Below are 12842 nucleotides of genomic sequence, written 5' to 3'. Positions count from 1 at the left end.
CCATTCAAACCAAATGGGCTGTTCTTTCTTCAGATTCCCGTCGAAAGCAGCGAAGAGTTGTAGTCCACAAAGTGCTCTCACACAAGGTCTAACCGTATCAAACTTCTACCCGCTAAATTGTAGCATTCTTTATACGAAAAATTATATTAAAAATTCACAGACAACATATGTTCACATTCATGGCAAAATTCAAACGGGACCAGAAAATAATTATTTTCTCACATTCACTTGCATTGACGATTTTTCAACCTAGAGGTCCAGTGGGGTTAGCGGAAGGGGCGGGACTTACCAGCTCTATAGCTGAGATCTCATGTGACTGACAGGTTGTCCCACCCTCACGTCAGTAAATACGTCATCAGAGAAGAGAAGAGTTGTCGCTGCAAAAGGGGGAGGAAGTTATTTGGCGTGTTCAACATTAAGCAGTGCTGCGCAAAATTGATCAGTGTATTACATCAAAGTATTGCAAGATTATGAGGTCATATAAATAAATAAAAATAAGTTAAAAAAAGTGTATGTGTAACCCCTCAGGTCCTACTCGCCCGCTCTGTGCGGGCCTCTAGCCCAGGTCGCCGACATGGGAGGCGCGCGCGCTAACAAGGCCGCTAAAGACTGCAGTCTCTAGCATCAGTCGCTATGCACCGTGTGTGTGAGTGAGGTTTACTTGCATAGCTCTGACTAGCTGGCCTCTGTCGTTACTATGAATAAATCATTTATAATATTCCATAAAAAACAAGAATTGTCTATTTTGATTTTATGGTGACTTTACATACACTGTCGAATCCAGTTTTCCTACTCAGATTGTTTTGTTAGTTCAAGGAACTATGCATTAACAATATGCAATAAAACACGAATTATTGGTAATAGATTTTTTGTCTTTTGACATCCCTAGTTTGTATCATCACAATTGTAAAACATGCCACCAAACTTTGTGTTTCTGCAGCAGCCCAGTCATGTGATCCACAACTCAAATCTTATTGGTCGGCGTTCATTTAGTCGCCGAACGGAAAATAAATAAATCGACACTCGCCGAAGAAAAAAAAAAGCTTCGCATTCTAGGCGGGAAAATGTTAACTTCGAAACTAAGTGAGTTGCTCCACAGGAATCCATAGTTTCTATTCTAAATCTTCGCGCCTAATATCCGCGTTTGTTGTGACAGGGCTTGAGTTGCGTGATACTTATTTCCTCTTCTGTGACACAGAGTCACCAGAGAAAGAATCCTGCCAAGAGACTGCGACAGACACAACAGGACGCCACGTGCTTGTGAGTCTGTCACGCACTAACAGAGAATATCTTTCCATGCTGGTTGACAATGCATTATTATTATACTGTTCAAATATCATGTCTACACTTATGAAGGTCAAGGGCTGGGTAAATCTGCTCTCATATCAGTGCAAAGGGATTCCAGCTGACCCCACAGCAATTCACATGGAGGATTAACGTAGGCCTAGAGAGATACTTTGCAGGTGGTTTAGGTGGGCAGCTTGTTTTTGTTCTTTAGAGTGAGTTAAAAGACATTATTGATCTCTGGCCATGAAAACACACCAAAAAGAAAGAAAGAAGACTTAACTATATATAACTAAAACCCTAACATTCATTCATTCATCTTATATTATTTTATATTTATTTACTAACTACTTAAATATTGTATTTTTTAAATCAATAATATAACATAAGATTGTATATAAAAATTAAGATTGCTCGTATGAGTACTTGGCCTACAAAAGTTTTGTATTTGGCTTTCATCTTGCATTTACTGGCTGTTATCTGATGTGGTATTATTATGTGGAAGATTTATTTGTGTTTCAGTGGTCTGAAAGCTTGTAGTAATGTGTGCATTGTGATAGTTTTTCTAAATGCATGGCTCTGGCCAAGGCTTTGTTGTTTGTAAGTCAATACTTCATCTCAGGCTTTTGAACATCGTCACCCATCTCATCTCGCTCACATGCCCTTCACTACAGATGCCTTTACGCACATCTATTCTTCTCAGTTATCTTTTGCAGTTCATAAATTGATTTCTTTTCCAGCAACTGTGGAAATGTCATCCAAGTGCTGTTTTAGGGAAGGCTGATTTCCCCTTATTGTCAGGGTTCCTCCCAAAATCATGTGTATATTTTGGTGAGTCGGGGTGTGACGATACACTTGGCACACGAGACGAGATGATATACAATATTGGTTTCACAAGAACGAGATGATATTTTAACACTATTTTTAAGAAATCTTCAATGACAAATTATATGACTTGAATTTATTTATTTTTTTGTTGAAAAAGTCTTTTATTTGACCGAAAGTCACAAAATGCAAAACAATGCACGTGCATTTTGGAATGTTTTAACTAATCTAGAGCTGTCATTAATGTTTATTTTGGTAATTGAGAAATTGGGTGATTATTTGTATGATTAAACGAGTATTCAGATAATTTGTGTGTGGTAATAAAAATAGACCTAGGTGAACAATAGCCTTTAAATACATAGGCTATATAATAAAAATACATATGTAATAAAAATGAGGAAATACAATAAAGTATCAAAAGAATGTAATCATTTGGTTTTATTGAACGACCCTATTAAAATAGGCCTACATTATGTAATATACATAATCTAAACTTAAGTTAACCAACTTATGTACCAGATAGCGCCAATGGCCTGGTGATGATTGTTGTTACACTGTACAGCAGATAAAATCATTGTTTAATATTGGCAACATTTAAGACAAATGTCCACTTAATCTTTAATATTTGGCCACTTCTTTACGACATAAATGCTGCAGCCACTGTAATTTCTTGAACAAGAGCATAAACCTTTATTTTGAAATCGTGATGAACAACAGTTTGCATAGAAACATAGGCCTATTGACGTATTGTCCTGTGTTGGCATAGGCTTAAAATTATTTATGTTGCAAATCTGGTGATTTGGTGCATGTTGCACGTTTTTTAACCACTGGAGGGCTGAAACTTATTTCTGTCATGACAACTTTCGGAGTGATTGGCATGGTAATGCTTATGGACAGTCAGTGTTGTATGTTTGGTCTTGGCAAAATGCTACGCTGCTGCTGTGGCAGAGCAAGTACAGGACTTGCTACTGCCAATTCATACATGACACTCTGCTGTGGGCAAGAAAGACATGCTGCTGCTGTACAATATAGCGTACATGAATTACCCGTAGCAGATTTATGCAGGTGGAGCTGGGGAAGGTGGGGGGTTTCTGAAAGCGCACTCACTGCTAAGGCAAATGCTACCCAAGTATTTGAAGGTTGAGCAGCAAGCTCATTGGCTACTGATGATACGGCAGGAACCAATCAGCTGCGCCCTATAGATAACGATGTGATTATGAACAGGTGAGTAAAAGGACCTATTAGCCTGCACCATCTATACCCTGGTAATCCAGAGTTCTCGCGAGAGCACAAGTTGAATTTGCTCAGCGAGTTACTCTGGTGTTGAGTAATGATGCTCATTAAATATGCCCCTCTATCTGAGCTGCACCAATCACATCGGGTTATCTGATATAGGCGGGCCAGAGGCGAGCTAAACCGATGATGACAGCACTGTGACGTCAAAGTCATTAGTAAACATTGCAAGATGGCTATGAATGAATACCAGTTGTTTGAAACGGCTTTGGCCGCTACAATGAACGACTTAGACTTGGCTTTTTATCTAAAACAGGAACAGAAGACGGCGCTCGAATCGTTCCTCTGCAAGAAGGGCGTTTTTGCTGTTTTGCCGACCGGATACGGTAAGAGTATAATCTATCAGTTAGCTCTGCTGGTAGCTAAGTGAATGGGGTTAATTGTTGTGATTGGTCGTAGTGTTATCCAATTGCGTGCAGTGAGATTTTCAAATGCATGCTTGGTGCCGCCCCTCGAGCTGGCCGATTTTCATTAGTCGACGCCAGACCATTAATCTTTTAGATTTAGGTCTGGATTTCCAGGCTACACCATCTAGAGTTTCATGCCAGAACTTTGTATATATTGTACCTTTAAAAAAAAAAAATTTGATTTTAGATGACATTTTTGTATGCACACATTTTAATAGGCTATTCATTCCCAGTCCACACATAAACCCCAAGGCATTGTTTGCTTTTGTGAATATCTGTATTATATCTGTACATAATATATGTACTTCATAGAAATTAGTCAGGTTAGACGCCATATTGAATTTAACACAGATGAAAATGAGGACTTAGTCTTTTTCAATGGCATGCACTTTAAAACTGTTTAATGGAGTTTTTGTCAACAGAAAGTTCCTCTCCCTGGAAAGACGTTTCGTTGGCTGAATAATCTGGTTTTGTCACGCGCTGGCTTGACTTGATTATCCACAACAATGAGGCATGACGTAGAAGAATGATGAAATAACATTTAATAAACACTAGGAACCAAACAGAGATAGATACCAGCACAAAACTTTAACACAAGACCAAGAACAGATAAAGACTGAGGGTTTAAATACACAAGATAACAAGGGGCCAAATGAAGGACATGTGGTGTGGTCACGATTAGTTGACATGGTGATAAACAAGGGTAACTATGGAAACTAACAAGATTACAGTGGAGACAAGGGAACCAGGAACTAAACCACAAGAGCTGAACACAGGCTCATCAAGACAAAAGAGCATCAAAAAAGAGTCCTTAAACAGAGACATATTAGGGAATTGTGACAGGTCTGTTGTTAAACAACAGTATTGAACGCATTAAAATTGTATCCCTCACAGCCTCATTTTCATTCCTGTCAAAAATTAAATATGGAGCTGCTGCCCTGACTAAGATCCATTCACACTTCCAGTCAAAAGTTACATACACATTACTAATCGTTTCGGATTCTAATCTTTTTTTTTAATCTTTTTTTTTCTTTTTTCCCTTTAAATCTAAAGGTTCATACTTAAAAATAAATTAAAAATGTGCCTTTATATATATATATATATATATATATATAAAAAAAAAAAACTAAAATGAGTATTATAAATTTTTTGTAATGGGTGAGTTGAATCAGAAAGTGAAAGAAAACAAGCGTCGATATGCTCAGGTTCTCAATACTGCATCTGAAGTACAAACCTCAGACAGCAGAGGGCGCTAACTAACCACAGAAGACAGAGGTGATGCACTGTGGGATAGAAATGCAATACTAGACACAGTAGCATAGTCATTTTAACCACTTACCAAAAGTTTGTGTACACATTACTGCAATCGTATAATCTGTTATTAAGAGTCTGTCCGGTAGGATTTTTTTTAATCCTAGAAAAGAATCATTGCAGTGATTATCATAAAACCATGGCCAGTGGTAATATTTCTTATTATTGAGTGACACGCACACACTTTTGTTTTGACTTCCTTTAGGGATTTTTTTGTTCCCAGAAACAAAGTTTGTCCCCACGACTTTCAGCATGTTTTACTAATTCGTTCCCTCTTAAGTAATTTGTGTGCACAATATAATTTGTTCCCTTGTTTTCGTAAATAGTGGCCACGTTGTAGTAATTTGCTCCCTTGTTTCAGTTAAATCAAAATGAGAGAACAAATTAATAAGTCATGGGAATTAATTCTTAATTCGTGGCCACAATTGAACTAAAACGAGAGAACAAATAAGTAAATTGTGGCCACGACTTACTGAAATGAGAGAAGGCACAAATTCTTAATTTGTGGTCATATGTTTATTTTTGTTCGCATGTCATGTGCGGGGTCCGTATTTGTATGAGTGTGTTGCTATGCCGTTACTAGGGTGTTGCTAAGTGACTGGCCCAATGAACACATCCCCTCCCAAAATTATGATATGATCCAGTTTTGATCCCTAAGTATGAGCAATAGCAATTTGTAATTTCCAGCTGCTTCTTCTACTGCTTCCTCCTTTTGTGTCCTCAGCCCTTCATAAGAAAACCCACAGATGTCCTTTTTAACAAACCGCACAGCTGTCTGACCTGAGCACAGGAAGTGTCCGTCAGGTCAGGACTATGTTCTGTTGCCAGGGGAACAGTTGGAAGTGGGGTTTCCTGTTCCCAGAGAGGGGGGGAGAGAAAGAGAGACCCTTTTTGTTGAGTGCTGAGGTGAAAGAGGGCAGTTGGAAGGAACACTAAGAGCAGGCTCATTTTCTCTTTGTTGTTTGAATGGCTTCTCTAAATCACACTTTACATTAGATGACCCATCATACCTGGATGCTATCGATCTACTGATGCGCTGATGCAGCGGGCCTTTTATGCCATTATATTGAAAAGGGATTTTCTTCCCCCGCCTGTTTTATGCTCAGCCAAGCACAAATAATAAGTCTGATCACTTTGAAAAGCAATAGTAATAACATATAATAATAATAACATCTTCCAACCACAATCTTCCACATGCCACATGATTTGAGGTATCATTCATATCTGTAGCACAGGTGTGAGCCTCGTTCAATCTCTAACCCTAAGTTGATTGCTGGAACAGAAATGGAAATAATTATGACTAGGGGTGCATGATATATTGCATATCATCGATATTGGAGATTTATCTTTCATTTATCAATATCTTACAATTTAATTTTATATGCCTATTTCCCCTATTACATAACATATATATTACATAAAGATTACATTTTACCATCATCTAATACTCACTTAAAGATAAATATAATAATAATAAAAAAACAATTTAACAATGTTAAATGTAACATTTAGCCTATATTGAAATAAATCTTTTATTATATTTTTGACATTTTTTTTCATACTGTACATTATAATGTCATGATGCTTAAATTCACTTGTAGCATTTATTTAAAAAAAAAAAAAAAAAAATATATATATATATATATATATATATATATATATATATATATATATATATATATATATATATATATATATATATATATATATATATATATATATATATATTCTTTAGTGTTTGATTGATATTTAATTTATTAAGAAAAAATATTATGTAGTTTTAATTTTGGACATTTATTTGCTTATCCGTGTCAGCCAGAATAATATTGGTGCATTCCTAATAATAATTATGATAAATCCGTAAATTACGATTGTGTCTAAATACAATCTACAAACAATAATGTGCTACCAAAAATAGACAATTGCAAATGGCTGCATACTGCGCAAATAAGTTGTATTTAAAAAGGTAAAATTATATAATTGATCATTTTATTAAGGCCCTTTAATGTCACGATGAAATTAAAACTGACATTTCTTATTCTTTTAACAGAATGTAAACATTTCAGAAACAATTTATCTGTGCACGTTTTTATTTAGTTTTTTAATCCACGTAAACTCATATTCTTTAAGTAAAAAAACGACCACCTCCCCTCCCCTTAAAACTACATCTGTTATCTTCTTTACGTTTTTCTTGATGGAGGGTGGGACTAAATATCCTCCACAACTGACTGCAAACTGACATTCAGATCTGCCTCCATTTAGTAATGCCCAACTTCCTACAATCCAGCCAGTTCCCAACCTACATTTTTTCTTGTTCGAGAAGCCGTTACACTGAAATATACATCAAAATAGGGAAGAAAAGACTATAAAAACTTGTTTCATGCCGACTAAAATTTCCAATTTATGTATAATGTGGAAATGTTTGACAGGAGGCTTTAAATAATGCGTCATCTTCAAAGCAGCTAATGACTTAGTGAATTTCATCTCCATATCCCATCATTTTGACTGGCAGTTACTCTGGAGTTATGAGCAATATCTCATTTCACATTACCAATAAAACACTCCACCAGACACATCCCATCAGCCTGGGCCGAGGAGGAACAATAGTGTGTCACTGCAAACCAAATCAGACAAAGGAAAAAAAAAAACACACGGCCATAATCTGGGTTTTACCACACTGGCTTATTTGTCCCTAATGGATCATTCATTCTCTTAGAAAACAGCATATAGGACACAAAAAATAGACATCATGATGGTGTTCAATCACGCCTTTGATCTCTTCCTAACAGTTCAATCTATTTAAAAAGAAAAACCCCTCCTTTGGTGGGTAAACGACATTAGAAGGGTCTATTTATGAGGATGTCGTCAGCGAGGGTTGGAAGGTGTGTGTGTGTGTAAGTGTGTGCGGGTAGGGGGTTGAGGAGGGCTGTGGACTGATTAATTTCAGACAGTCTGATTCATCACAGCCAGTCACCTGATTGCACTTTAAAAAGGTGCTCCTCTCAAGAAGCTATTCAGGCCAAATCCATCTCCCAAGGACAGTCAAATCAGTTCCTCCGCTGCTCCATGTGCTGGTTACAAACTCACACAAGATGACCTGGAGACTGTATGCTAATAATCCAGCCAAGTCCAAGGGTAATGACAGTTTCTGCTGCTTTCCTTGTAAATCTTAATATTCGTTGTTGACACTGAAACACATTTCACCAACTGAGATTGTCTTGAGAAAAAGGCATGAATTAAGTTAGACAACATTGAGCATAAAACACATCTCATTTGTGGCTGAAGGCGTAATAAAAACAGCCTATATCGATCAGTATCCGTGTGTTATGTTGACATCTTTCGACATATTCATCGCTTCTAAAAACAACATTGATGTTTATGATTGGCACTGTAGATGGTTGGTATGTTTTATATAGGAGACCAAGGCTAGTTTTCACATATTTACTCCAGTAAATATTTACCTGAACACTTAAAATATTGTCTACAAAAAAGTTATTCATTGTTGATGGCCAGTAAAACGGATTCATTGTTTTAACATGCTCTCCTATTGGGGCAAGTTGTCACACAATGCATGTTAAAAGAAATGTCTTGTTTTCCTAGGGAACGTTTCTTTTTTCTTCATTCTATGGGGCTTGTTGTCACATTGGAACCTGCCACAACTTGTAAGCTTTAAAATAATAATAATAATATGACAATTATAAAATATCAAACTGCTGTTTTTGCTACAAAAAATAAAATTATATATATATATATATATATATATATATATATATATAACATTTTTTAAACATGACATATTGCCCCAATCAGACATCATTGGTTAATCTTTTTGTTAAAATCTATTATATCTTGCCTTAAAATATTGTGTTTTTATTGTTTAGTTGTTTAGCCAGTAACTATAAGAAATATAACATTTTGTTCTACAAACATTACAAAAACTTTTTTTTTTTTATCTAGCTTTGAAGGGTTTTAAACAAGATGTTTGAAACCAACATACAAAACCACTGCTACAGAATACAAGCATCTGTGTAAATGAATAACCCTCAGGACAACTAGCCCCAGTTTCCCCTATTCAAAGAATAATATCAGATGATACATATGCTGGAGGACTGCTACTGAATTTATTAATTCACTGTATCGCATCTAAAAAATGAGGCACTGTTGTTTCTCTCTGTGCAAAACCCTACAAATCATTCAGTCCACCATCTTTCAGTGCAAGTGAGGAATTACATCCATACATCTACAACTGACAATACATGATTTCCCGGTTAATGGTCAACAAAAATGATTTCTCTCTGGGGAAAAAAACGATGTACACAAATACAGAATGCAGTGCTTAACTGAAGTTACAGTATAAATTATTAAATAGAAACGCTGTAGCAATGTTCCTGAAATGCTGCCTTGGGTGTCATTCACATACAGTGTTTGTTTCCCCTTTGCACCATTTGTTTTACTTGTCTATATGAATGTAAGAGATGGATGACTTGAATATTTGTGTCATGTTTTTTCAAAGAGGCTTTAAGAAGTTCAAGTTTTAAAATCATTTTGCATTCTGTCCAATACAACGGTCTTGTGTCTAGCTGGTTTAGAACACTTCCTGGCTGAACAACCCATTACAATTTGGGATTACTATAACACTACCTTTTAGAACAGCCTTCACTTTGTAATGCCTTAATGCTGACTAGCTAGAGAGAACAACTGAATTTCATCTGAAACAAAAAAAAAAAACTCAACAGTTAAAGGGACAGTTTACCCCCCCCCCCCCCCAAAAAAAATTCCTCATTTGCTCACGTTCTTCAAAATATCTTTTGTGTTCCACGGAAGAAAGAAATTCATACAGGTTTAACATGAGGGTGAGTAAATGATGACAGTATTTTCATTTTTGAGTGATCTATCCCTTTAAGAGATACAGTATAGTAACATTCAACAAATGAGCTTTGGTTTTGAGTTGCTCCACAGGTGTTTGTCAAAGAGCCATAAATGACAGCAGTCTCCGCTGAAGGAAGTAGTGTATGCTACTTTTACTGAAATTACATAAGTGTCAGATGGTTGAGACATATCACTACACAGTAGCATCTTGGAATGGAGTCTCTGCGATCCGGTGGTCAGAAAGTGTAATCGAGACCCCACAACATGACTGTGTATTTTGACCCTTGAGCATCAGGATTGGACTTGACCCAGTCTGATTGTAGGAAGCTCCAACTACGACCATTAGGGGCTCTGTTGATCTCTCAATGTTACAGGAAGTTCTCATTCACAACATTATTTCAGCCTTGTCAACACAACCAGGATAGGTTAACAAGGCGGATGGAGCATCAGAGGAAGAGCACATGAAAGCGAAAACACTTTGTTGCTGTATACAGAATGGTAGAAAACAGGTCCATTGACGAATTCGCACATTGCCTTCTCCATTCACATTCAAACCCCATCCTGGATGCCGCCATTAAACTTCCCAGTGCAGACCTTGATGTGAGAAGCTCTCGTTAGGGGGTAGAGCCCCATCCTGCAAGGAACACAGCGATTAGATCTCTCTCAAAAGCACCGGCCTCACTGGTCTGAGGTATCCGTCTGCACACCGTCAGTCTCACCTTTTAATGCGGCCGATCTGCTCGCACAAGAAGGACAGGTACTGAGTGAGCTTGACCATTCCGATGATGAGCGTGCCCCCCACCAGCGTGCACGTGGGCCAGAGGAGGGAGCTAATGATGGCCCCGCGGCCATAGAGACGTGTCAGGAGGACGCTGTCCTGCTGCTCTGAGGGGTCGTAGTAACACAAAACCTGTGTGTGTGTCTTCAGTCGCTCGGAGATGTTCATCACAATAGTGTGCATCAGCTGGTGATCCTTGCGACACTTTGGGATGTAAAAACACTGATGGGAAAGAAGGAAATGCATTTACTTGAAAGAATTCAGTTCAGCCCATAGTTCAATTTGTGTACTACACTGTATAGTGGTCATTTATCATGCTCAGAAAGTACACTGACATATCTTCTTGGGGACAAATTGTGATTTGATCATTTTACCCTGTACACAATGTTTTGTTCGAGTAACATATTTTTGTGGTAACTTATCTAAATAAACTGGTTTTATTCAAAGACAATCAGCCTGACTACATTGGGTTACGCCAACAAAAATAATTTAATTCAAATTAGGTAAATAGATACTTAAGACAAATGTGTGCTTTTACATCATAGTGTCACCGAAGAACTGCCCATGCAGGTTAATGAGATATATCCCTATAGTTAATGCATATGACTAGAGGTGCTGTACCTCAGGGTTGGCCTCATAGGCCTCCTCGTTGTATGACAGTCGCAGAACTTTCCCGGTGGAGTTCAGACTGACGTACACCTGAAGACAGGGATACCTGGAGCTCTTCCGGCACTCTGAGCCGCAACTGTAGCTGCAGTTAATCTCAGCAACTATACCGGAGTTCAGTACTGTGCAGTTTGACTCCTCTGTCCAAACGCTGAGAGAGAAAAAATAGGGACAGAAGTGGAAAAAAGTTAAGAAATCATTTGTAATTGCATAAAATGCATTTATCACACAGGGTGTGCCAAGACAGGATGTCTTCAAATGTTCGAAGACCTTAATTAGCTTGTTCAAGTGTGTTTGATTACAGTTGAAATGAAATGGAAAGGGAGGTAGATCTCCAGGAGAAGGATGGAGCACACTTGACTTAATGTGAACCTTAACCTGTGGAGAGTGACCGGTGAAAAGTGAGTTGTTGAAGGGCATATCTGAGTTAAAGTCACCATGAAATCAAAGCAGGCAATATTTCCAGACAGAAATGCTACTAAAATGGACACAGCTGTCAAAGTTTTTACGATTTTGCTAATATACTCTTAAACATATAAACTGCCCTTTGCAACAAGTTCTGTAATTAAAGCTGCTTTTATATTTAGCTGTTCCACATTAAGCACAATATTTGAACATCAGGGACACCCTTCATATGCACTAGGGTACATATTGGTGATTTGGCTGAATTTGGCCCTCTGATGTGGTGGCCAATTGCATGTTAGTGGTTGTCTTTGTGCCAGGGCTCTTGTCTCCTACTCTATGAATAACAGGCCTTGTGTTCTTTGGCTGTTCCAAAGGCTCAGCTGCCTCTAATTGCCTTTGACTGCAGTGTATGCCAGCTCTTATCTGTGTGCAATCTATCGTAGGTCAGTGGTATTTGGAATATTAAGCTGTAATGTTAGCCAATCTGCGATTTACGGTCAATCAAGGATGGGATCTGTTAATGCGTGGTATCAGTGTGGACAGTAGAATTAGTGTTTTACACGTTGATGGTCAACATTTCATAACCAGCTGAGGAAAACAATATGAATTATGCTGAAAAAATGCCTCTGTTCATAATAGAATGAACCCTTTTCAGAGACTTTGCTGCTGACCCATTTACACAGCAATTAACAAATCTAGCAAAAACTTTTCTGTATTTAATGTACATTTTATAACATTGTACTTTGTTATAATATCCTGACATTAAATTACAAAAAAAAAAAAAAAAAAAAATCGTGTGAACACTGCTACAAGCGTTAACAGAGTTACTGTTAATTTTGGTAACACTTTATTTTGATGGTCCCTTTTGAACAATCTGTTGACTATAAGTAACTTTGCAACTACCTGTCATCTAACTCATTAGAGTATTAGTAGACTGTCTGCTTAATATCTGCTAACTCTTTATTTTGATGGTCCTCAAACATACATTATACTGATTAGAAGTA

General features: G+C 37.4%; 1 protein-coding gene across 9 annotated transcripts in view; it reads right to left on the bottom strand.

Moving 5' to 3' along the window:
* Positions 1-8971: 8971 nt before the first annotated feature.
* The window catches only part of s100p (S100 calcium binding protein P), a 40571-nt gene continuing 36700 nt past the window's right edge, over positions 8972-12842 (bottom strand). For 8 of the 9 annotated variants that reach the window (XM_079856595.1, XM_079856593.1, XM_079856589.1 and 5 more), the window contains 3 exons: positions 11389-11584; positions 10709-10989; positions 9052-10623 (listed from right to left, as the gene is read on the bottom strand). In XM_079856595.1, the coding sequence (XP_079712721.1) occupies positions 10539-10623; positions 10709-10989; positions 11389-11584 (562 nt within the window). In that variant the 3' untranslated portion in view covers positions 9052-10538. Of the gene's footprint in view, positions 10624-10708; positions 10990-11388; positions 11585-12842 lie in introns of all 9 variants that reach the window. The other variant, XM_079856594.1, reaches the window with a different exon arrangement.

This window comes from Squalius cephalus (genome assembly GCF_949319135.1).
Source record: "Squalius cephalus genome assembly, chromosome: 22".
NCBI lineage: Eukaryota > Metazoa > Chordata > Actinopteri > Cypriniformes > Leuciscidae > Squalius > Squalius cephalus.
This window is presented reverse-complemented; position numbering and strand designations above follow the sequence as displayed.